This window comes from Paramacrobiotus metropolitanus, unplaced genomic scaffold (genome assembly GCF_019649055.1).
Source record: "Paramacrobiotus metropolitanus isolate TYO unplaced genomic scaffold, Prichtersi_v1.0 Parri_scaffold0000037, whole genome shotgun sequence".
In the NCBI taxonomy this organism is placed as follows: Eukaryota; Metazoa; Tardigrada; class Eutardigrada; order Parachela; family Macrobiotidae; genus Paramacrobiotus; species Paramacrobiotus metropolitanus.
Genome location: NW_026570257.1, coordinates 566,768 through 593,492, shown reverse-complemented (window position 1 = coordinate 593,492; position 26,725 = coordinate 566,768). Strand labels below are relative to the sequence as shown.

General features: G+C 41.7%; 1 protein-coding gene across 1 annotated transcript; it reads right to left on the bottom strand.

The window, feature by feature from the left end:
• Positions 1 to 397: 397 nt before the first annotated feature.
• On the bottom strand, positions 398 to 5,110 carry LOC129589857 (atrial natriuretic peptide receptor 2-like). Its single transcript, XM_055484752.1, has 15 exons — positions 4,995 to 5,110; positions 4,804 to 4,854; positions 4,469 to 4,642; positions 4,112 to 4,253; positions 3,742 to 3,823; positions 3,413 to 3,662; positions 2,943 to 3,137; positions 2,519 to 2,840; positions 2,082 to 2,391; positions 1,799 to 2,018; positions 1,444 to 1,594; positions 1,204 to 1,252; positions 907 to 956; positions 624 to 715; positions 398 to 554 (listed from the first exon to the last, which is right to left on the bottom strand). The coding sequence occupies exons 2-15, from the start codon at positions 4,843 to 4,845 to the stop codon at positions 465 to 467; spliced, it is 2,169 nt and encodes a 722-aa protein (XP_055340727.1). The 5' UTR covers positions 4,846 to 4,854; positions 4,995 to 5,110; the 3' UTR covers positions 398 to 464.
• Positions 5,111 to 26,725: the final 21,615 nt, after the last annotated feature.

Genomic DNA, 26,725 nt, shown 5'->3' with positions numbered 1-26,725 from the left:
TAATATTTCATCATTCATCAGCAGGAGTTTTTCTAGAATTTGGTAGAATAATACCTGGTAATCCCTCTAAAGTAAATGAACAGAAAGTCTTAATTCAGAATGGCCTTCAGAATGACTGATTTCGCCTAAAGTGAATTCCATAGCCGGGTACTCAGGCGTGCAAGAGGTTAAGCCTTTAGTCGGAAAGTTCAATCTACATCTGAGCATTTTTTGTTTACAAACAAACTTTATTAGCTGATTTTAGTACTTATATGTATTTTTTAGCAATCTATATTCTGTACACCATCAACCACATAGTAGGTACACCATCGCTGCAATGCAATTATTATACTAATTAATTGGGTAAAGCAAAGATATTACATTTCAAACTCTCAAGTATCGCATTTTTTCGGACTGCATTAGAAAAGTGCGTGGTTATTTTATCTTCATTTATAGTTCTTAATTTATCCATTCTGGTGCCATCTTTATTTTTCTTTTTGCGAAAATTCTTTAGCCGAATTGTACACACCATCCACTGTGTCGAGTAACCAATAAGTTGTCATACTTCCTTTCCCCTGAAATGCCAGATTATCTAATGTTCGACAATAATATTCGCGGTACCGACGTCCAAGTTCAGACTGTACCTTAACACAAACTTGACCTCTTGGCTCGATGATGAAATTTCCGGTGACATCCAACAAGCACTTTGTGGCTTCCGAAATATGAACTCTAGATTCTGTAAAGGTTATCAAGCATACAGCATTGGGTATATTAGTAAGAATATAGGTCTTAGAGTTAAAGCAAATTCACGCAAACAATGCTAAACAAAAAAACTATGCTGCTCACATAACTACACACTAAGCAATGGTCAACAACCGATATTATCAGCGCTAAGAACTACAGTACGACAGGGTTGCGCTTGTGTACCTTCGCCATTTGTTTCGATACGACTGGCTGTGTTGATGGTATCTCCAACTCTGTAATGAAACGAAGAAATCAAAAACAATCACAAGAAACCATATAGAATCCCATAATTAACAGCAAAAGTGGTATTTCACGACACAAAGGTGATAATGTACCATCAGATTAAAATGCTGTACGAAAATGTCACTCAAATAAGACCTTGGATCTACAAGCTCCTGATAAAGGTTTATTTTTTTCCGTATCTTTGGTACGTTAGGCCATTTAAAGTACGAGTACGTCATCAGAAAATTCCAGGCTTACAGAACGTAATGTGGAAGTCGCTTGCCAATAACAACTCCAACACAAGGTCCTAAATAAAATACAGTGAAATAATACGTCAACATGATTACAATTTCCACATGGGACACATTTCATACGTATGAGTACACATTATAATATTATCTCTGACAATTCCAGTACGCGTGTAGAAGTGAATTATACTGTGTCCATTTCTACCAGGTTCCACAAAATCTGTAGGGTAACGACAGGTTGTCACCTTACCCGAGTTAATTCCAATACGCAATACAAGCTGAAAGTCGCGGCCATCCGTGAGACAAGTCAGATGATCCGTTGATCGTAGCATTTGCAAACTTAATCGCCCAATTTCTTGCGCATGCATAATTCCATTTCTTGCCGGCAGCCCACTTGCGATCTGAAAGACGGTGTCTGTTACCGAATATAATCGTACGTATTAGGAGTGCTTTATATCATGGGTGTGCGACTGGGTGCCTGGTTTCACTACTCTTTTCAACGCAACCCCAAACTATTCACTGTCAACCCTGTATGCAGGCCATAGAGCTGAAAATAATATTGTTTATGAGTATTCTTTTTGCGTTCTGTTGAAATACTCTCGTACCATGTACTGGTCCGTAATGGCTTCCACTTTGTACACATCGTAGGATGGAATTAATGTATCCAAAATCGAATACAGATTATTTAGGAACTCCACAATCATAAGTGGCGAACAGCATGTCACAACATGTTTAAACGCCGGTATATCACTAAACATCACGGATACCGATTCGAAAAACTCGGGTTGGACGTAATTTTTGTCTCTCAGCTCTTTAGCGATCGATCTACGATGCAAAATAATTTCATGTGTGTTGCACAAAATAAAGAGACATTATAGCGATTCGTACTTCGGAAGCATATTTCCCAGAAGGTTGTCCACTTTATCTGCTTCTTCACGTAGAGCAATGGTACGACTAGTCACGGTGCCTTCCAATTCCAGATTGTATTTTTGCAAGCGCATCAGGAGACTGTCAGTAAAGGACATATTCGTATGGGGATGTACAGTATTTAAGCCGTGCATAAAATCTCCGATTGAAGGGCGACTTTGGGGATTAAACGTCCATGACCGGTATATAAGAGTAACCATCGTGGGGTGAGTGTTTTTCATTTCATATGTGGAAGGCTTTAGGAAACCGTTCTTAACACGTTCCACCATTGCTGCAGTTAGCATTCGTTTATAAGAACAAGAACAACGTTTAAATAATCATACTTTTACAAGATTAACAACAGATGCCTAAACTGGAATCGGGAGTAACACATATTTGCGCCCTTTTGGTACTCGTACCTTCAATTGCAACTGGGTCGAACACATCGACGTTGAATGGGGTTTTCCGGGTAGCAATTTCGTACAGAATCACGCCCAAGCTAAATATGTCTGCAGTCGATGTATGAGCATGACTAGTATTCCGTAATACTTCCGGCGCCATCCAAAGACAGCAAATTCGTGGAAACGATTCAGCTGCCTTTAGAGAACTATGCAGTGACTGCTGTAACTGATGCATTCCGAGTCTAGCAATTTTAAGGCTGAAATGTTCATCAATTATCAGGGAAGAAAAATCCAGAGAACCATGAATACGGAGCGAGATTCGGCCGATGTATTCTAGTGCCTACAAATATGATGCGCACCATTTCACTATCCACGTACTGATTTCGATCGTTCTTGGTTTTAGAATGAAATAGCATGAAAGACTTCTTAATTAATATTTTACGCGAAATAGATCCCACATAAGGGAGAACCGCAAGTCCCAGCTGAAGGCAAGGTTATCCTGATCAATGTAGTTTCTCAAAAGTCCCTTTTGGCCGCATTCAACAATTGCCAGCAGTCTTTTGAATGTGGGTGTCCACTGCGACGGTAATAGCAGTCCATAGAATTTTCCCAAATTGAAATGGTTGCATTCTCGAATCTACCATAAATACGGTAAAACATGTTAAGTAAAACGCAGTTCTACTGCATACTGTTGCGCACCATGAATAACAACCTTCCTTATACATAAGTAAATGTGGTTAGCAATTGTGATTTGTGAAAATCTAAATTTACTGTAGAATTTAAAAGATGGCGACGACCGGCGATCGGTGCCCGTCAGTAAATGAAATCTGGTTCAAAGAGGTGCAATAAGAAAAAATGTTTAGTAAAATATGAACATTGTTAAGAAAGTACAGTATTTAGGGATAGAAGTACCTGTTTCAGGACAGCTATAGCGGCTCGATTTCGCAGGACATCGTCAATTGTTTTAACATGTGCAACATGCGCCGCTTGCACACGAAATGTTTTGTACAGAGCATTTTGAAATTTAGGAGTTCCATCGTGTGTGTCGACAAAAGGTACTGCCAGACCGGCAAACCTGAATACTGTTGGATTCATAGTCAAATCCACAATATCGGAATTTTCTACCATCCACCAACTATTTTCCATTAGCTCGGTTTTCCGTCTGCAGAAATGAAATCAGTTTCACAACGATGTATCTGTCATGAAAGCTAGCAGCAGTTATTGTTAGTATGTCTGCTTACCTGCAATACGAGCATATGATTAGAATTACGCTGATTCCCAAAATTCCTAGAAATGTATCCAATGCGTATGTTCCAGGAGAAACTAAAACACGAATGAATCAAAATAGAAAAACTTAAGTGGCAAAACAATACGATGTTACAAGATTTATGTTATTACTGTACTGCCTGAACAGATGAGAAATAAGTTTTATGAATATCGATCGAACCAAGACCTATTACCGCACATACAATAAACAACAAAAAGAAATACTTAATACAAATTCATCATAAATTATTTAATACTGTGCATAAAGGTGTCGACTACCTGCGTTTGCGGATATAGGTGTTCATAATTCCAACGTTTCCTATCCATTTACGGTCAGTTCTATACCTGTTGACCTATCCACGCAAATACGATCAACGCATGGAGGAAAGCTGTTGGCCGGGAGAACGCCATCATTCCCTGGCCAGAAAAGGCTTGCATTCAGCACAAAATTTAGGCTTTCCATTTCCGCAGAATATAGCCACGTTAGCTGTTGCAGGACAAGCAATAAATGTAAAATTTAACCATCAAACGCAAGGACTTCAGCTACCCCTCTAGTGTAACCGATTTCGTGATAGCATAGACTGCGACCTTAGTTTTACAAAATTCTGCCTAGGTTTACATTAACGTACACTAGGTATAACGTACATTACCTTACACTACGAAAGGAAATCTTTATGACGTAAGCTTGTGTTAAGCACTCACTGTACGAACGAAGGTCTGGTTGTTGTACTGTCTGATGGACACATCAGTTAAACGCATTCCATCGTTATCAACGGTTATTGTTTGTCCCGGCGTTCGAAATGTTTTGTTCAGAAACAGTTCGGCCAGGTCCATCCCGTCCATATCGTGTAAATCCTCGTAAGTGTCATTAAGAACCTTTTTTTAAAAAAATGCCACCTGTAAGAACCTGTAAGTTCTGATTGGGTTGTGATTGGGTTTTGGCCTCACGTATACATTCTAGAATCATCTCACCTAAAAACATTACATTTCTGAGTTGTGAACAAAGCGAAAAGATCACAGTACGCAAGGCAACTTACCTGAAAAGCCATATAAACAGAAGCGTACGCAGACATTTGCATCAGGTTCAGCTGCAAAACAAAGGTCGCAATGTGTCAGCGTCGTTTATGCTGTTACCTATATACTCGTAGGCAGCTCATGCACTTCCGCTTATTCTATATTTCTCAGTAAGCAAGTATTTCAGTATTTGTAAAGCGTTCAGCCTGTTAACCTGGGCATTGGTTGGTAAAATTGCTCCGTAGTTAGAACGAGCTTCGCTCGTCACTGTTCTCCATTCTTGGATCAGCCGAGGCGTTGGGGGCTCATGGCGGATATTTCGAACCAAAACGGAAGTAATCTTTGCGAAATCTGCACAGACAAAGTTATAATTATTATAAATGCGCATTTTTAAAAAAATCTACTTCTTTGCTCCAGCCTCCAAATGATCTGGACATTCTTAATACGGATAGTTCGATGAGCACTCAATACTAACCTTGGTTAGTTCGTCGTCGGTATCCCAGCTAACCTGTTGTTTTTGAACGACGGACATGTCTGGAAAGTGGACAGCCAAAAACACCTGCGGGAAATATGACAGCGATGATAACCTGTCGCAAGCACATGCTAATTTATTTGGATACATTTTAGTTCCAAATTAAGTAATGATGGTTATTCTGGTTTGTATGGAACGCTTGGATACCGGTAAGATACACTACAACACGAACGCTAACAGTGAGTCACACATACAAACTTTCCTGTGTCCATCTTCAGATCCACAGCAGATGCCTGTAAAAAAATAGAGTAAAATTAAAGCAATTATCGACATATTTAAAAAAGAACTCGTCAATACTAAACGGAACATAATTTTTCCAGTTATACGGTGGTGCGGTACCATGAATAGTTTCCAGTAGTCAAGTAGCGCCAGAATTAGGATAACTACAAGCAACAAACAATCATTAAGCCCACATCAGTACTTAATCTGCAAGTTTTTGCTGGTTATGTGTGCCTAATATGATACATTAAAGCCAAATAGAAGTACAACTGTACAAAGTACAAGTGCAAGTTGCACAATGTACACATTTTTGCGGAAGGCTACGCATTACGTCCGCCATATCTTTATATTCGTGCAAGTTTATCAACCAAGACGTATGTATGCGCCGTTTTTATGGATTCGTCAGTGCGTGGTCAGTTTTAGTCAAGCTGTCTTGAAAAATTCCATATTTTCCATAGGTCTGCCAATAGATTGCCAATATTTGCAGTGACCTCTGGTCAGGAAATAATTTCAGTGGGTCTTAAGTATAGGAAATGTAGAGCACTGGAATAAAGCCCAGTACTTAACACCGACTGTAACGACGGAGAAAGTAAAACCGAAAGAAAGCCAATGCTATCCAGTACTTAAGTGCCGAGCGCGGATGCGCGAGGCATACCTTGTAGGTAATAATAATTTATGCTACCGGTAGGCGGTAAGTACAGCTGTAACTGCACGCACCGGAACTGTAAGATTTCGCTTGTGCTAGTGCATCGCTGATCTCGATACTGGTACTGGATACAATATTAATAAATAAAGGATTAATTGTCGACCGATATTTGGCAAGAAAGCGTCTAATGAACAGACATCGTTCAGGCAGAAGGGGATCGTCAGAATCCCGGTGACAGAGAATGCTCAAAGTTGTCCAGTTTTGCTGCTCCAGCAGCAGCTGCAACGATTGCGACACCGCCGCAACGGCTGCTGCACCTAGTGCCATGACCGTTGGAAAACGCTGATTGTCCATAAAGATGTCCATCGAAGCCGAGCTACGAGTACATTCGGGCTTAAGGAGCGATCAGAAGCTTGATTTACGCAAGTACAATACTGTGCTGTCACCCCAAGTTTGCATCACAAACGCTAATTAAATCCGAAACATTAGAAAGCTTTACCTAGCAAGGACTGGAAACTGGAACTCTGAAACAGATAGTAGGAATAAATTAATGCACGTGAGACTCGATATTATGGCTTGGACATGACATAATGAAGTACTGTATATATATCCACTTCACACAAGTCATGGTTATTCAACCAAAGTCACCCGACATACAGCAGTAGAAATATTGAACTACAAAGATTAATTGGATGCATTTCACTTTCACAAAGAATTGCGTGAGCCGTGAGGCATGCACGCGCTGACTTACCTCGCGCAAAGTCACCGACTGGAATGATTTCGGTACTGCATCCTGCGGTACACACAATTACACTTGTAGGTTTTTTATATTGATTTTTTATTGTATTTAAGTATTTTAAATCTTAATGTTCCTCTGTATGTTAGTCAGCCATACAAATGGTATACATACTGTATAACGATAAAAACATAAACGAACACATTATAATGAATGGAAAACGCGGGAAATTGCTGAGTACACTGTACAGACGACATATGCTATTTAATTTTTAAGGAGCTTTAAATTTTCCAAGCATCCACGTTTCACATTAAATGCCATGCAAAAATTCAGACAGCTGATTTTTTTATTTCCTGTCAGTCGCAAAAATGCAAGCTGCAGAAATCATTAAGGCTAATCAACGCGAGCACAATGTGTTCGTCCGTAAAGGCACCTGGCTGCTGCTTTACCTGAAGCCAACAGGATAACTGGTCCAGATGTATGTTTGTCCACAGCCATATTCCACATTTCACTCATCAGAACCACCATTTCGCCAGCTGCTTCCCCACAAGTAAAGTTACCTGGACGATATTTAATCATGGTTGTTAGATTTCGACTGACGCGCGGATACAGTGGTTGAACTTCCCGGAAGGCCACATCATATGCCGGCTTCGTGGTGGGATAACCGTAAAGCGGATTATCTCCCACGAAAATTTCAACAATCCGAATAGGAATAACATGAATCGCCAGAATAACAATACCACGATACGTTGAAATGATTATTATAAGCAGTAAAGCTTGGAAATTCAAGGTATGTGAGATCATTCCGTATAGCATGTATATGTATTTCAGTAAAGGAAACAGAATATAATTTAGTGAAAAACACATCAGCATTTATTAAGCCCATCTAGTTGCAAAATTGATGTTTCGGCAGTGTGCAGTTGCATACATACTTGCACGTGAGATCTCCCTGCTCGTAGAATCTTTTATCTGGGAAGACAGCATGAGCTGGATTACAAATGGCAGGATAAAAAGGCCACAAGGGACACTTGTGTACATACAGATCACCGCGCACCGAGCGCTCAAAGGTTAGTTGCCCGAATTTCCGGTTACTTGCGCTTAATAACCGCTGGCAGCATATAGCTCCCCGATGAACGCCTGCAGAATACCACTGTAGTTTGGACGGCCAGCGGGGAACCCCAAGGGATAACTGCAGTCAGTAGATCCAGAGAAAAACTCCAAGACGTGAATGCACCCGTTCCTACAGTGTAACTGTATTTTACAGGCATAGTTTGGAAGTAAATCAAAAATTAGATTTTTCCTATTCTAATCAAATCTTAACAACCGCTTAATTAAATATAAATGAAATAAAAATAAATGCTAATATACTTTTCAATTAATATGACAATGATACAGACAGTATGACAGTTAGCTAGGTACTCAGTATGTCTATGTGTTAGTTATTTACCGAAAACGGTTATTTCAAAAAAATAATAGTTTCAAACAGTAAATGGGGAAATCGTAGCCGGTATGGATGATTGACAATAATGCATCATCTGCCACAAACAGTCCACGATTGACAACACAAACTGATGCTAATTACAGCGTCTGTGAGAGTGTACCGACAGTGTTCAGAAAAAGCGCGCTGGCGTCGATACTGTTCGAATAACTGGTAACTAATCGACTTCTTATCCTCCTTTTCGCCAGGCGAGCATGCATTCCTAAAAGGGATAGCGACGCAAGAGTGGTTCTTCGACAGAAAAAAACATGCGCTGGCTCTCTTCCATGTTGTATTGAGATATTATTGCTAAGTTCAACTTAATTGGTATCAAAAATCTTCCCAAACGTTTCTTCATCTTTTGACGCTTTGGTTGACAGATCTCATGAATCAGATCCTGTTATAACAAAAGATTTCATCCAGAACCAGATCCTGTTAAAACAGGATCTAGTTCTGGATGAAGTCTGCGAACCAATGCGCCAAAAGATGAGGAAAATTGTGGGAAGATTTTTGATACCGAAGAAGTTGTCGCGCATAATGTCAGAATAAAGTTATAGCCATTTTGAATCAAACAGTTTTGCGTATTCGCCAAGCGATCGGCTGGGTGCTCGAAATCTGTATCCGTTTGTGCTCGCTAGGGGAGCGTACGAAATCATGCCTTGGGGCCGGGTAATAACCGTAATATATTAGTAACACTAACACCAGTAAAAACCGCGGTCAAATCTCGGAAGCACTAAAATATTTAAGGTGCGTTACCGCGTAGACAACTTTGCTATGCGCCCCAAAATTTCCGGTCTAAAAACAGACCAGTATTTTATTGTGTTATATTACGCTGAAGCATCGTAGCAACAAATGCATAATATCATAGCTGTGAACATGATGCTGACCAAATCAGTAAAGTACGGTTAAACAACAAACGTTTTGTACGGTTAAACAACAAACGTTTTGTACTTACTCGTACAAAGTTCTACGACTTTATGTTGTTAAGTAGCGTTGACGAACTAGGCAGAATCAGTTTTTAATCCAAAGAAATTGCTGGATTAAAAATTCTGAAATAATTTGAAAGACTTGTACTGTAGAGTAACCCTCCACTTGGCACCTTTTTTGTACGGTGTGAGCTGTACTACCTGTACGAGCACATTCACCATTCACATGTGCTGCCTGCCCAGTCACATCACTCAATTCACTGAATGCTGAATGCTGAATGTGCTCGTACAGCGCACGTCTGTCTGAACTGTAGAAAAATAAAAAATGTGCCAAGTGGAGGGTTACTGGACAGTACTTTCCGGGATTACTGAGACGAATTCAAACCTTATTTGTGGTATTTACACGCGGAGCCATGGTCGACCTTGTAAAAGAACTGACGAAGAAAATTAATGAAGTTATTGTCATTAACAGATTGGAGAACTACATAAGAAAGTACATAAGTCAAATGTTTGTCAAAAGGAAACACGTCAGTACGTTAACCAAAGAGGATAAAACCATGACACGCACAAGTATTACACCATCACATACGAGTGCATACACTGCTGAGATCCCTTACCCATCGTCCCGGAGAAATCCCTAGATCCCGCGCAAACCAAAACCTCCATCAAGCTAGGTTGCACCGTAACACTCATCGCGAAGCTGGTCAAGAACCCAAAAGGAGCGCATTTCACATTCGCCAACGCGCCTGCCGCTGGAGAGGAGCCACTAACAAAGCAACATAACCATCCTCTTTGCGCGAGATCTTTGACCTTTTTTCGAAGGACCCCAACTAATACAGGAGGAAATTTTGCACGAGTGAACGTTCGAGTACTGGATGTCGTTTGCATCCTCTGCCGCAATCTTTTAGGAAGTAACAGCCTTACAGCTAACAGGAACGGTGGTCCCTGGGGTGCGTGATGAAATGTCACCACCCGTATGCAGTAGTCCAGCAAGTCCGAGATGATCTGAAAAAAGGGCACACATTGATCCAACCACTGAAAACCGGTGTGCGATCACTTCGTTACTTTGAGAGCAACATGGGTGCCCGAACTAAAGGTCAGCGTGCTGTGCACCCTTTGGATGGGAGCCGACGGTCTGGGCGAAGCTTCAGGTATGGACTTTTTGCAGTCAAGACGAGGAATTACGCACTGCCTGCCCTCAGCCTCGCGCCAGGCATCCGACTCCAACAACAGCGGAGTTTATGCAGCCGCCTTCTGCATTGATCACGTCCTGTTCAAGAAACCGAATGTAGAAACACCCAACTATACTGAAGAAGACTAGCTGAGGCAGTGGCTCGACGAGATTAATAACGACAGAAGAAATACGGAAGGCTCCTCGTACGCGCTGCTCCAATAACCACGAAAATGACTGATCACAAAAAGCCATCAATAACAATTACCGCAGCAGAAATACGCGTAAATAAGAAATACGCGTAAATAAGGTACGCCTAAAACGAGATACGCCGGTGAAAATGCGGTAATGCGGCGAGCTATTAATTGCACGAAGAGAAATCTGCATGAGGTGAAATGTATCGGTTTCCGATGTATTTCTGATTAGACTAAGTGGTAAGTCAATGCTGAGCAGAGCAATGTATACAAATCATTCAGCTTTAGAACGATATAAAGTATTACAAAAAAGTGATTCGGAGTGCGCGAAAGCGAAAGTTGTAGCGTATATATGTACTGTATCCTATTTCTAACGCTATGTACCGCTTTTAACGCTACAGTAGGCATCTCCAGTGTGGTCAAAAACGGTATATTACGTACTCCCTTTGTTAGCGTATATTTTCTTTCCTCAACTGTGCTCTTTTGACACTCCATTTCTCTGAAGCTGGCATTATTAGCGCTGGAATCAGTACTTCATAGATTACTCCAGGTAACACTGTGCGACGCGATATTGTGCTGCAGACTGCAGTCATGTTTAGAGTCCTTCCAGAATTGTACCCATACGTACGTATGAGTACAACCCTGGAAAGTTGCGCACCGTCTGTGCTATCTTGCTCTGGAAGCGATTACGAGTTGTTTTCGTCGACCGGGATCGAGCAAGGGGATCCATGGGGCCGTTACTGTGCTGCCTTACAACGCTTCTCTTATGCGAAATCTCTCTTCAGAACTGAAAGTCTCTTTTCTCGGCGATTCATTTACTCGACGATGCATTTCCCAAGAATTAAAACGCTTTTGGAAGTTTACTCTTTCTTTAATACCGCATACTGTTGCATTACAGAGCAGTACTGGGATTTTCCCAAATAGTATGTACTTTGCTGTGCGCCGCCGTCGATACTTCCAGGTGTTGAATGTTGATTTAACAGAAACACGCGTGCGGTCTCCAAAGCTTTCGCTACCAAACTGGGTAGTGTATACACTGGAAAAATAAGCGCACTCAACATCTACTTCAAAAATATTTCAACAATCATTTAAAGTTATTTAAATTTGATGAATTCGGTTCACCATACAGATCAGGCCAGGCCGATTTCGAAAACCGCAACAACCGTCTTAGAAACTCGGTTCACACCTTGGTAATTTCCCTACCGGTTTAATATTAATCAAAAATTATATTAGTGGGGCAGAGTTAACATAACAAATCAACTTAATTTTTTGTTTTTCGATAACGTAGCTGCCGTTGGATGCAGGTTAGAGCTTAATTTAAGTTAAGATTATTATTTCGCATGCGGCAGTGGAGGACGTTTTGGATTTGCTCGCGTTTCCCTATAGCGAATTTTTTCGCATAGTTTCCTTAAAATAAAGATTCTTTCATATAATTGGTAGTTTGTGATCATTCGGATAACCAAATGAACAGACGGCTTTAGGCATTATACTGTTCCTTGCTATTGTACACCGGTTCCATCGATTGAGAATATATACAGTACTGCTACCATCAATTAACTGCTGAGTAATGCGATAGTACTCTGTAGATCTGCAATTATGTCTGAAAACCCTATGACTGAGATGTGTATTTATTAAATTACAAAAGCTTTCACTTGGTTAGTACAGACAAATTCAAACAACCTTTGAGGATATGCGATAAGTTAATTTTTCGCCATTCAGTCCCAGTCTAACAGCAGTGTAAATTTTCACAAGCACGTTGACCGAAAATAAAGGCGGTTCTTTATCCGTGCAAATTTCACCCCGTCGCCATCTGCTGCCTTCTGGAGCGCGCCAGGAAAGTTGAATCGAAATGGAATATGATCTGATCGGCACCGACTAAACCGCTTGAACGTAAATCTTCCAACCTTTCGTAGTCCCAAAGGAGTCCGATTTAAAGACCACAACCTTCACATAGAAGAGAAGCACAGTATGTTTAAATAATTGTTCGGATCGTTTACACTTCTGTAGGAATAAATCCTTCACTTACTGTGGGACTGCTCGTGGTTACCATCGAAAAAGCCACGCCAGTAGCGCAGTATTGCGTACCGGCGATGAATAACAAGTCGAATTCACAATTTGCAGGAAGCTGGTCAAATTTTCAAAAGAGATTAATCAGTGCTCGTACCAGTTTATTCATTAGCAACAGACATTATTCCGCACAGCTCATGGCTCGCAATTAAGAGTCCACGGCAATCAAAGGATCTTCGCTTACATCGAACGGAACCGATGCATCTTCCGTGAACTACAAGAAAAATGGCCCAATTTGTATCAGTTATGCCCGGATTTCGGTATAAAGTTAATTTTTATCTCGCCTTTACATGGGAATACAGCAAAACTGGAGTAAACACCGTTGTACGAATAAATCATATGAGGTCTGCAATTGCAGTTTTTCAGTTTTCAAATCCACTGCTTTGCAAAGCAGTGGATTTGAAAACTCGCTTTCGCAGTACGCGTTAAGTGCAGGGACCCATTTAGGAAATCCCTCACTGCGTACGAAGACTTTTGGTACAGGATACGAAGTAAGAACTCTCTATACTAACCCTGCACTTGTATAAAATAAGTACGTCGTGTGTACAGAGTACAGTGCCGCAGCGCAAAATTGTACCGTTCTCGTATAGCGTTAGCAATCCGGTACGATTCTCGGTGTCATGATTCATCAGATTGTATCGGGAAGCTTTTAATGCAAGTATTTTTTACTGTTTCCGCGAAAGCAGCGGATGCTGGTGATTTGCATCTCTGTTCGCCATATGAGCAGCGGTGTCAGTAGTCAGACCGGAATTTATTACTATATTGCCAAGTCTTTACTTACCAACAACTTCTTTCCGGTAGGGGCTTCAAAAGTCCATTTGCACAACGCGTTGTTTGGAAAGTCGCCTGGGTTATCACTTTCCCCGGGTCCTCCAACAGGGGGAGTGAAGACATACGCCCCCGATGCTGAAACGGCAATGCAGCCGCCACATACTGAAAATGATAATCAACTAGCCAAATAAATTCAGCTTCTTTCTCTCGCTTTTCGCTTGGCGATCCTGGTTGGTTGTGATATCCCCTAATCTAGTTTGACTCTTTTTAAATGTTAGAATCTCAATGATCAGCCGGTGAGCTCACCCGTAGTTGATGGAGGAGGAACCGCAGTTGCCTCTGGAGTCGCACATACTGTCGGAGCAGCAGTTGTTGTCGACGCTTTAAGAAAATACGATGTACACTGTTCGTTATTTTAGGCTTTACACAAAATTTTGTTTATACGAGTATGCTACCCCAATTCAGTACTTCGAACGCGCCCCGGCGTTGCCATCCAAGGTAATTAACAGGAATAATGGGCTATCACAGTAACTTACTAGTGCTGGTGGTAGCTGGACACGTGGCAGCAGTAGTAGTTGGACAAACGGCACAAGTAACGCCTGAAAATTTTAGAAGTATCGATAACCCCCAAGCGCCGGAACCTTTATTCAACCACAAAACTGCCAGGTAGCTACGATTCCTCTTCATTCTACAGTCTACGATACATTAAGGTGATAATGTCAACCCAGATCATTTTGCTACAGACCTGCTTCAAATTTTGCGCCCAATGTTATTTTACAAATCCGATAGCAGCAGCTGCGTTGAAGTTCACGGGGGCACAATTGGTTAAAGGATCACGGTCACTTCTCGTAGCTATTATGCTACCTTTAAAACAACACCGGAGGCGTATTTCGCTACTTACTGGAAGTTGTCGGGCACGTCAGCGTCGGGCAGGCCACTGTTGGGCAAGCTGCAATGAAAATCTTTTTTAAGGATAGCTCTAGGTACGGTTCGAGTAACTCGTACAATATCACTTGGCTGAACAGGGCACACTTTCCGGGCCAAAATTCAAAAAAATTCTGATTTTTTATGAAACGTGGGATATATTCTAACATACTTAAAAAACTATTTCATCGGCTGAGATAGTGCAGCGCCCGCAAAATCAAACTAAAGCTATTACAGAAAAGTAGAGCATGGTACAGTAATACGTAGCACGAAACCAGTGACCGGTACTGTAATACATGACCAGTATGTTAAACTAGGTAATCATTCTAAAGTTGTGGTTGGCCACGCGCCACGCGCCACGCCCTTTGAGCCTTTGAGCAGACGAAATTATTTTAAGCATATTAGAATAGTATTCTACCATTATACAAAAAATCAGACTTTTCTGAGTTTAGACCCGGAAATTGTGCTCTGGAGTTGCCGGGAAAGTCTCTGATAATTCCAGTTTAAAAATACCTGTCGTCGTGGGATACGGCGTACATCCTGTCTTCGTAGCGTTGATGTACGATGAAGCAGGATTGCATATACAGTGGTTGTTTTCGCTGCAAACGGAATAAGCCGGAGCACAGCTTTGTCCAGGTGCTGCGCAGGGACAATTCAGCGCCGCTTTCGATACATGTCCCGCACACTTCCGGATGAAGGCGGTTTCGGCTGTTTCGGAGGAGAAAAGATCGGCTGATCTCGATATTGTCGGCTGTAATGGAACAATCGGGGAAGATGTCGTTGCAGACTGCAACGGCACAGGCGGGAAAAGTGGAAGAATGTTGGAAAAAAAGTTGAATCTCCCAGCTGGCATTGGCAGTAAGGACTGAGCAGCGATAAACCACTTCCATTTTAGACCGAATAAACTGCAAATCAGGAAATGAAGCTGCATTGCTGATTTGTGATTGCTTTACGCTGGTCAGTTGTCGGAAGCTAGATTTATTCGGTAAAATCCGATTTGCTGATTAATGATCACCACTGTTTCATGAAAAAAAATTCTCGTTGTTCCATTAGTTTTTTCTGCGATTTGGCGGCGAGTAGTACAGAGCTTTTTTTTAAGCTGGGTTGGCCTTTGGCGCTGCACGATCGCAGGTCAGCATAAGTTGAGCGTTCACTTTAATTCACTAGTACAGCCAATAGTACGTACAGTCATTGCCATTAATTTTGTTCTAGTAGTATCGAGAGGAATGAATGAACATTCCGTCAAAAGTGGAATGTTCATTCATTCCTCTCGATACTACTAGAGCAACGGTAATGGTACAGTACTGCTACTACCGCATTATATGTGGGCGTTAAATTGTACCGTCATTAAATTGTACTGTATGCTTTGCCGATGGGGAGGTGCTGTATTGTACATGTATGCATAATGTCGTGTGTTCTTCCGGTGTGAGTGGTTCCGGTGGGCACCACCGGCATGGAAGACTTCTTCATAACGCTGTGGAATCGACCGATATCAATTCTGACAAAACTGATTAGCTGAGGACATAATTACTTATACGGTTGTATGATATTGATACGTAATTTTAAACCCTTTTTGATTTGCCAATCAGTGTGGCACGGTGGCATAGCGCGCCGTAGTATACGAACCTACATTAGCTAAGTAAGTGCCTCAAGCCATTTCGTTTTGGATTTTGGATTTCACGGTTGTAAACTATAGTAGTCACCTTTTTGTGAAATGAAGTAGGTATTATCAGGTACTGAAGCACAGTAATTAAGTACTGTAATCTATGTTTGCCAGAAATGATGCACTCTTCAATACAACAGAAAAAATTCCTGGAAAATGCATCAACAAGCTTATATTTTCTATGAGTTTCCGATTCTAAATCCGCAGTGATCTCAGCTTTAAATAAACACTAAGCTAGTTGTTATACGCTGGCAAAACGCACAATCATCACAATAAAACGGTTCTTTCGTGGTCTTTATTGCGGTGTGCTAGTGCACGCCTTTATGCATTTTTTAGTAACTATAGGATGCGACTTCAACACATGAGAACAACTTTCTACGAGTACCAACAACAAACAAGCAAAATTTATACCACCGCAAAGCCACTGCCAACTATTTTATTTAGAAAAAGCTTTTGCTGTCGCTCTTTAACTCTAGAATTCCACCGTTATACTGTACTTCGCGCATTTGAAATAAGTAATAAGTGAAAACAAACCGGAACAACTAAACCGCTTGTACATTGATTTTCCAGCCTGTGCCCGTGTTGACAGAATCCGATGAAAAGATCACAACCTTTACGGAAAAGAGAAATGGTACAGAAGTCAATAATATGATATCCCACATAATGTAGCTCTGCTTGGGCGGAACTGATGGGGCTTACTGTAGGGTTGCTCACGGTTTGGGGCAGGGTAAATGGCGCAAGATCGCAGTATCGCTGACCGTCGATGTATAACGCGTCCAAAATACAGTCATCAGCAATCTAGTAAAAATAAACATTTAGAAAGCTGCTAATATGAAATAAGAAATATACGAAGTAAGAAATCTGTAAGAAATACGAAATAAAATCGCATCATAACATATCAACTGAAATAATCCACGCAATTTGACGCTTAGTTCCAAATCAATCGAAGGATCACCACTTACATTGAAAGGGACCAATGGATCTTTCGTGAACTGAAAGAAAAGGGCAAAATTCGGATTCGAGAACGTGACAAGTTTACTTCGTCTCGAGCCGATAATTTGGAAGTGCAGTATTACGTAATACTTGTAACTATGATAATATAAGTCCAGCATATCTTAAGCACGAATGAAAATGCAAGTCGGATACTCTGGCCCGAACGGGAGGAGGGGCGATGCCGCGATGGAAACGGTCTCCCCGCCCCCAACCCGTTTTCGATTTTAACCGCCTGGAGAGTAAATTTACAGCATGGCGTCGCTTCACCCTACCCGTTTCTGGTCGCCACCCGGCGGTTTTTAGACTCCGCGCCGTGCATAAAGCGCTAAACATCTCTGTACATATTATACCTGCAACTGCTTCCCGAGAGGGCCCTCGATGGTCCATACGCAGAAGGCGTTGTTCGGATAATCACCATTCGTATTCGCGCCCGCGCCTAGTCCGACTCCGAATTCGTCCGTTCCTGCAACAGGTGAAGTAAACGGAACCGCACCGGATGCTGGAACGGTGATGCAGCCACCACATCCTGAAAGAATAGTAAAACAGTCACGGGAGTATTCGTGTACTTTTCTCTTCCACTCTGCATGTCTTTGAAGACTTCAAAATCTTCCAAACGATTTTAACCACCTCATATGCAAAACAATTTCGATGACGGCCAACTTACCTGAAGTTAACGGATTTGGGGAGGCTTTTATCTCTGGAGTCGCCTTACACGCTGACGACGGAGCGGCAGTTGTTGTTGCTGTGGTAGTGGTGGTGCCCGCTGCTGAAACATAACTATGACGTTAATTGTAAGCTTACCTTTCGGTTTGACGACGTGCTATTTGAATGCCAGTCGATTCAGTTCAAGCTGTTATTGACCTTCAAGCCATTGTATACTGTCACTGACCTTCATTTTTCGTGTGACTTCTCATGATTTTACTATTAATATGTCTTCATTTTAACGCCTTATCTTGCTGAAACGAACAATCTGTATGTCTTATTTCCGCTATCTTGTTGTCTGAAGCTTAGAGGGGGCAACCGCTTCACGCAAGGACAACAAATTGCTATTATTATTAAGCTTGACTTATAACGTGGTCGCGCAAATTAATCGGCTTAATGCATTGATGCATTAATCAAATTAAGCGTTCAGAGAACTAGTTTTGGTCATTTTCGCTGATCGAAGCCAAAAGGTTAAACAGCCACTGACAATTTCCTTTCTGCAAAATTGTGTGCTGAAGCACGGAATTCATATAGTCATATAGGAATTCATATAGTCATATAGTCTGTTAAGAAAGCCTAAATTCTTGCAATGCTAACGTCACCTGTGCTGCTGGTGGTTGCTGAACAGGTATTAGCCGTCGTGGTTGGACAGACTGGACACGTAGCGCCTGCAAAAAAATTGATCATTAGACAATTAGTTTAATTTTGCTGCAATATTTGCAGATCGGTCTAGAAAAAAACCTACAGTTTTGTAATGAAAGTTCCCTCAAGTAATACCTAATAATTGACACAAGTGAAAAGTCCACAGTATGCCGATATTATACTGTACTTTTTAAAGACTCGAATCTACGAATACTTTTTGCATGGCCTTGCGCCTGTCGTACAAAAGTCATATACAGAGTACAAGGCAATTCGATAATATATTATTGTCTCAGCGACGGGATGCTTTGCAGACGTGTCGGTTTCAAAACAATTTGCACAAGTCTTCACGCTAGGAAGTGTTTCAATTTGCAGTAAAATTAATTGACAGTCTAAGCATAGAAGCACGGTGCAGAACTGGTAGCATGTCCAGACCATTTTCACAGAATTAAGTACTTGCTACCGTCAACCAATACCAAAGGGATACTTTGTTACTAACTTGTAGTCGTCGGGCACGTCAGTGTCGGGCACGTCACTGCCGGACAAGCTGCAATCAAAACCATTTTGAAGACTACTTTATGACAAGAGCAGGTTTACGGTTTTTTTGACGACGCCTGTTTTTTTTGACCTGTTGTCGTGGGATACAGCGTACATCCTGTCTTTGTGGCGTTGGTGTACGATAAAGCGGGATCGCATATACAGTGGTTGTTTGCACTACAAACGGAGTATGACGGCGCACAGCTATGTCCTGGAGCGGCGCAGGGACAATTCAGCGCCGCTTTCGATACAGGTCCCGCACACTTCCGGATGAAGGCGGTTTCGGCTGTTTCGGAGGAGAAAAGATCGGCTGATCTCGATATTGTCGGCTGTAATGGAACAATCGGGGAAGATGTCGTTGCAGATTGCAACGGCACAGGTGGGAAAAGTGGAAGAATGTGGGGAAAAAAGTTGAATTTCCCAGCTGGCATTGGCAGTAAAGGCTGAGCAGCGATAAACCAATTCTTTTTCAGGCTGAATAAACTGCAAATTATAAAAATAAGCTGCATTGCAAATTTGTTAATGCTTAACGCCTTTCAGCTGTCAAAAAAGGTAGTTGGACTCTGTATTTCTAACAAATGTTAGGTAATTTGTTAGAATACTATTGCGACTGTATGAAAATACAGTTTTTTCGAATTGATTTTTGTGATTCTTGCGGAGCGTTGCATAGCTCACCGCTTTTTTGTCTATAGTAAAGCTTGTCTAAGGCTGCTCCTACTTGCAGGCCAACGGGCAACGATTGCGCTTACTGGTTATACGAATACTTGCTGCTACTAAATGCAAGAACATACGATTACGTACTGTACACATATTATTAATACATTGCATTAGATTACCGGCGGTATGTACGAGCGCCATTTGGGTCATCTGTTTTGAAGATGGTGGACACCATTAAATCTAGAGTACTCTTTGAGCATTTGCTGGGTTTTGAACAGTACGGGACTTTGTAAATACAGATTCTGACAGCTTTCTGTTAATGGTCTCTACAGTGTAAAGTGACCACACTCTCAACAGATGATAATTTGCCGGTGGCGGTGTTATACATTGTTTCCGATGGACCAGAGCGGAGCGCAGTAACAGTGATATTTTTGTACTAGTGGCGCACCCATAATAATTAGTTCTGTTATGGTCGCATTAACTGTAACAACGAAAGCGAAAGGCCTACGACCGACCGTCTATAGGATCCGGAAATCCCCCGGGTAGTCACGAATACGTGTCTTCTTCTGTCCCTGCCTCAGTAAGCTTCAGTAAACATAGTAGCATGTTAAGACCGATACTTCATACTTTCATGAATGGTAATTTAGTACTATGAACTACGAAGTTCATAGTTCATAGTACCAAATTACCATTCACGAAAATATGCCATCAATCTATATCTCAGCATCTATGTCTGAGCGTCTAAGCTTAAAGTGATTGCAAAGCCGTGAATTCATCATGCACAACACATCATGAAAAAATTATTGAAACTGCAGTAAATCAGAACGACACAACTGAACCGCTTGCACGTGGATTTTCCACCCTTTCCCCGTTGAACCGCCATCTTAATGATCCGATCTCTAGTATACAATCTATATGAGACGAGGAAACCGGTACAACAACTATCGTTATGACTAAGGTTGTTATTGTTTATGTTTATGTTGACATGAATTAATCGTTGCCGGCACTTACCGCACTCAGGCACTTTTGCCGGCACTTTTTTCAGGACTGCTGACGGTTTATCTAGTAAATGTTGGGGCACTGCGATTGGGTGTTGCCGATGATTGATGTGTCGTAGAGACGTACAAGTGTACAACAACAATTGTACAACTATCTATATACTCCAAAAACGTTAAACAACTATATTTATTTAATTACAATGAAAGGTGAAATTCCGCGATGCTTTTGTAGTAATTACATTGAACACAACCACAGGATCTTCTGTGAACTAAAGCGAAAAGAACATACTTAATAATCCGTGTTTAAGGAACATGATTTGCGGTTTCAAGCTCTTTTCGTGTCAAGTTTTGATCGTATTATTTATCGTTAGTACTCTGTATATGTACTTGCATTTGCTCCCTGATCGTTTTAAATGCACTTTTTCGCTGGTCGGGAATTTCTTCCTTGATGAGACCGGTCATGTGTGGTTGAATTTGATAACGACGAGCAACAAAGTTTTTTGCGTCAATTGGCAGAGGGAAGAAACTGCATCACCCGATTCTCATTGAAAGTAACCAAAAAATAAATATTTCCTTTTACTAGGACTGTGAACAGTGTATGTGGCCCCCATTCTGTATAACATAAAATCCCATTGTTTTGTGCGAGAGCGAACGACAACTGCTTTTGCAACGGAAAATAGCTTCGCCGCCGGCTTCATATTTTTCTCGCTTTATATTATAAATTAGTTTGCATCGCATCGTTGTAATTATTGAATTTATCAGATACAGCGATATTAAACCACTCAAAATTCTGCTATCCGCATAAATACTGGTTGTCTTTGAGCAGTTTACACAGTTTAATATCCAATGTATGTACAGAATACATAACACACTTGCCGATATGAACTGGCACAGTTAAATTTTTTCAGTACTCTGGTTTGCCAACGTAGAAGAATTAACCGGAAACGTTGTAAGTATTGGCATGACAGTAAAATATTCCTTTGTATTAACTCCTTGCTAGACGTTATTGCAGTATTGCACATCAAATTAATAATGTCACACAAATTCAAAATTCTCCACTTGAGCTTTTTAAAAGATTGTTTTACACTGTGGGACTGAGTGATCGCGGGTTTTTGTGTAGCACATAGCACGAATAATAGTTATATCTTCCTTAACGGAAATGATCCGGTACAATGGTACATGGTACATGAGCTTTAGAGTGTCAATACGAAAGTTTCCGCGCAATATGATACAAACTTTATATGTTCCAGGTGTCGGGTTACTTCCCTTAATGCTTGGACAACTTTATATAGCGAGTGTAATTTCTGCTAATAGGCATTTAATGTAGAAATATGGCGTCATAGTCTCTGACCCTCTGCGAAGTGGCATTAGCCTCTGTTCTCGCGTGTACTGTTATTTGTTAATTATTAGATCGATAAGTTGCTTGACGAATGCTATTAGATGTAACATTTTGCGGCTATTAGCCGCTTATTGATTTAAAATTTTGAATATCTACGACATTTTCAACACTACGATGCTCCTTGCAAGATGCCATAAATTCTGTTGGTGCTCAATGAGGCTAGTCAGTTGAACGAAGACAACTGCCTGACAACCAGATTTTATATATTAAGGAGCGAACCGATGGTGCTATTTTCAAAGTCCAAAACGGTCTTGAACTTAGGTCTTGTCCATACCACTGCATGCTTTAAAGTGAGTCCTGGCAGAACGAACACGTTTTGGCACTAACTGAGCAACCGTCATGAATTACTGGAAACCAGGATTAGATAGCAGAAAGTACAGAGTGGCTACACAGCAACACAGAAACGCACTGCTAGAAACTAAATCGAGTATATGGACACTGTTTAGTTGCTCGTCATCGTATCGTAGATCCAGCTCATGGCAAAAGCAGTATTGGCATAAACCTGTAAAAGTTAATAATTTCTTAATCAAGCGAGAAAACTTGTTGTGCCTTCGGGATTAGAAAACAGACTTCCAGATGCCACTTATTTCAGTTAGCTGGAACAACAACGTACCCCAGGATGTGTGTCGCGGGCGCGCCCTTGACCCCAGCTAACAATACCGGCCACTGTGACGACATCGTCACTAGTCGTGCCGCATGACCATTAGTCACCGGAAGCCTACGTGCAGGTATGCCCTCATACCTGCGCGGTCATATGACATCACGCTGACCGCATATTACATCATCATGCCGTCATGCACTCTGTCAGTGGCTTGTCGCCACAGCAGCCCCACCCATGGCAGCCGAGCCGATCCGGACCAGGACCATATATAAAGCACCCCTCCACACCGTACCAGTCAGTAGTCTGACAGCAGTCTACCAGCAGACTCTCAGTCGACTCCCAGGCTGCACCTAGATTACCTAGCATAGCATTGTTATAGTGGGCACAGTGTATATTGAATAAAGGTCACTGTCTTACGGGTTCGTTGCCTAATCGCTATAGGAACACATAGGTAACACGTAAAGGTCATCGTCGACCTGTTCAGGTGTAGCACAGGTGCACTTACAGGAGAACTCTATACTGCGATATACACCACCATATGTTTGTTGTAGCGGTTCTTGCACATGAAGGGCCCACCGGAATCGCCCTGGCAGGTGCCCTTGTCACCCACGCCCAAGAGACCGGCGCAGATCATGCGGTCGTTAATCCTGAAAAGACACCACACGCTTTCGGCGGCTGTACCAAATTAAATGCTGGATTCTACAACGAACCTTCCGGTGCTACCGTATGCACTGTCCCACATGGTGCGGTTCACAATTGGCACGGTCACGTGGCGTAATCCGTCTTCGCCCTCATCCGTGTATTTCACTGGACGGCCCGGCCATTCCGCGGGGCATTCAGCCCGGTTCTCGTTGAAAAGTGACCGCCAAGGATCCTGATTTCGCTTGTGCTAGTGCATCACTGATTTCGATACTGGTACTGGATGCAATAATAATAAATAAAGGATTAATTGTCGACCGATATTTGGCAAGAAAGCGCCTAATAAACAGACATCGTTCAGGCAAAAGGGGATCGTCAGAATCCCGGTGACAGAGAATGCTCAAAGCTATCCAGTTTTGCTGCTCCAGCAGCAGCTGCAACGATTGCGACACCGCCGCAACGGCTGCTGCACCTAGTGCCATGACCGTTGGAAAACGCTGATTGTCCATAAAGATGTCCATCGAAGACGAGCTACGAGTACATTCTGGGTTAAGGAGCGATCAGAAGCTTGATTTACGTAAGTACAATAAGTACAGTGCTGTCACCCACAGTTTGCATTACAAATGCTTATTAAATCCGAAACATTAAAACGCTTTACCTAGCTAGGACGGGAAACTGGATAAGCCTATCTAGTTGAAAAATTGATGTTTCGGCAGTGTGCAATTGCATGCATACTTGCACGTGAGATCTCTTTGCTCGTAGAATCTTTTTTATGGGAAGACCGCATGAGCTGGATTACAAATGGCAGGATGAACAGCCCGCAAGGGACACTCGTGTACGTACAGATCACAGCGCACTGAGCGCACAAAGGTTAGTTGCACGAATTTCCGGTTACTTGCGCTTAATAACCGCTGGTAGCAAATAGCTCCCCGATGAACACCGTAGCAAATAGCTCCCCGATGAACACCTGCAGATTACCACTGTACTTTGGACGTGCAGCGGGGAACCCCCAGGGATAACTGCAGTCAGTAAGTGCAGGGAAACCCGTTCCTACAGTGCTTCTTAATTTCACAGTTATTGCTTGGAAGTAAATAAAAAATTGATTTTCCTAGTCTAATCAAATCGTCACAACTGCTAAATTAAACATCACTAAAATAAAGGTGATGCGATTAATAAATTTACTTTTCAATTTATTATGGTAATTATACAGATAGTATGACAATTAGGCACTCCGTATGTCTATGTGTCAGTTGTTTACCAAAAACGCTTATTTTTAAAAAATAATCGTTTCACACAGTAAATGGGGAAATTGTAGCCGGTATGAATAATTGACAATAATTCATCATCTGCCGATTCTGCCACAAAACCAGTCCGCGATTGAACCACACAAACACATGCTAATTACAGCGTCTCTGAGAGTGTACAGACAGTGTTCAGAAAAAAATTCCGACCACACTGGCGTCGATACTGTTCGAATAACTGGTAACTAATCGACTTCTAGCTCTCCTTTTAGCCAGGCGAGCATGCATTCCTAAAAGGCATAGCGGCCTAAGAGTGGTTCTTCGACAGAAATAACATTCGCTGGTTCTCTGTCACGTTACATTGAAATATTATTACTAAACTATCTCTCAGCACTTATTACAGTACAGTGTGCACTGTGTGTTGCGCATGGTTCGCACAATTATAATAAACGATTGTTGTGTACCGCTAGGCACTAATGATGTAAGTGTATTACTAATAATTAGACATTACACTACACGGTATCATACCGACTATAAACTATACTGTATACTGTTTCCCAGCATAATTCTTTTAATACGAAAAAAATTAGGCGCAATAACCATAATATATTAGTAACAATAACAACAGTAAAAACCGCGGTCACATCCTGAGGCACCATGTATTCGCGCAAGAAGTATCATTACAGCGCCTTCTAAATCCACACGGTATTTCTTTATTGCCTGAGCGTGCTGCATCACCACTTCCGCATCCGAATATATGTGAATGCTGCGAATATGGGAAACTCAAAACCGACAAATTTATTTTGGCATTTTTAGACACCTGGAGTCCTGGACAGCACCCTTGGCAAATTATGCGAATACTAAAATTATGGGGACTTAGACCAAGCATATGTGTTTAGGCATATGTGGTTGACCTTAACAGCCTTTTGGTGAACACTTTTGCGCGGAAACCTGGTGATGATTAACTTTGCTCTAACGGCGTGTGGGCGACAGTTGCCGCACAGTACATGTGAAGGCGGGATATGTCGCTTTCACTGTGCCGATGGTCCTCAGTGCTTCGGGTGCTGCCACGTTTTTGCAAATTATAGTTGTAATTTGCTTTTTAGTCTTGTAGCAAGCCTAAGTACTCGTAACACTTAGGTTTTAGTGGTAAGCTGACGCTGACGTCAACAGTTCTCGAGCAACTGGTAAGCCGCAACTGGTAAGCCATGTGAAATGAATATATGTAATCCACAAATTTTAGTAGCGCTATATATGCTGAAATAAAAACTGGGGAGATAAACTGTAGCTGGTGTACGTTGTGCTTGCGTAAAGTGAGTAAGTATCTGTACCATGCATTGATGGGGTTATCAATATCATTCTTTACCCACGAAACATGATGCATAAAGGTACGTTTTGTTTTGCGGCTATAAAAAAGCGTTGCCCCAATTCACATATTCTGTGTCATTAAAATACCTTAGCTTCCGCTTGCTTAGTACAGAAAAAACATACAGCCTTTGAGGATTTCCGATACAATACTGTTTGCTTTTGCAGTACCAGTCTATCATCAGCAGTGCATATTTTCACAAGCACTTTTGATCGAAAAGTAAAGGTGGCACTTTTTTCACATGAGCTCCACCCCGTCGCCATCCAACGTCTTCTGGAACGCGTCATAAACGAAGAAATCAAAATGGAATAGGTCTAACCGGCACTGATTAGACTGCTTGAATGTCCATCTTCCAGCCTGTTCCACACCCCTGGAAATCCGATTTGAAGACCACAACCTTGACAGAGAAAATAAAAACAGTGCAACAATTGTTTGCAAGGATCGTATACTCGTACATTTGTGTAAGAATAAAATTCTTCTCTTACTGTGGGGCTGCTCGTGGTTACCGCCGAAAAAGCCCCTGCGCCATTACCGCAGTATTGCGTACCGGCGATGAATAGCAAGTCGAATTCACAACCACCAGGAACCTGGTCAAAAAGAGATTGATCATCTGCTTGTGCTAGAGCATTCATAAAGTTAACAGTAATCATTATTCCGCACAGCCTCAAGGCCCGCAACAGCATTTAAGGTTCAACGGCAATGGAACGGTCTCCACTTACATCGAACGGAAACAATGAATCTTCCGTGAACTAAAACGAAAATTTCCAAATTTGAATCGATTAGACCCGGATTTCGGTAAAAAGTCATTTTTTGTTATAACTTCACATGGTAACCAGGTAAAAATGAA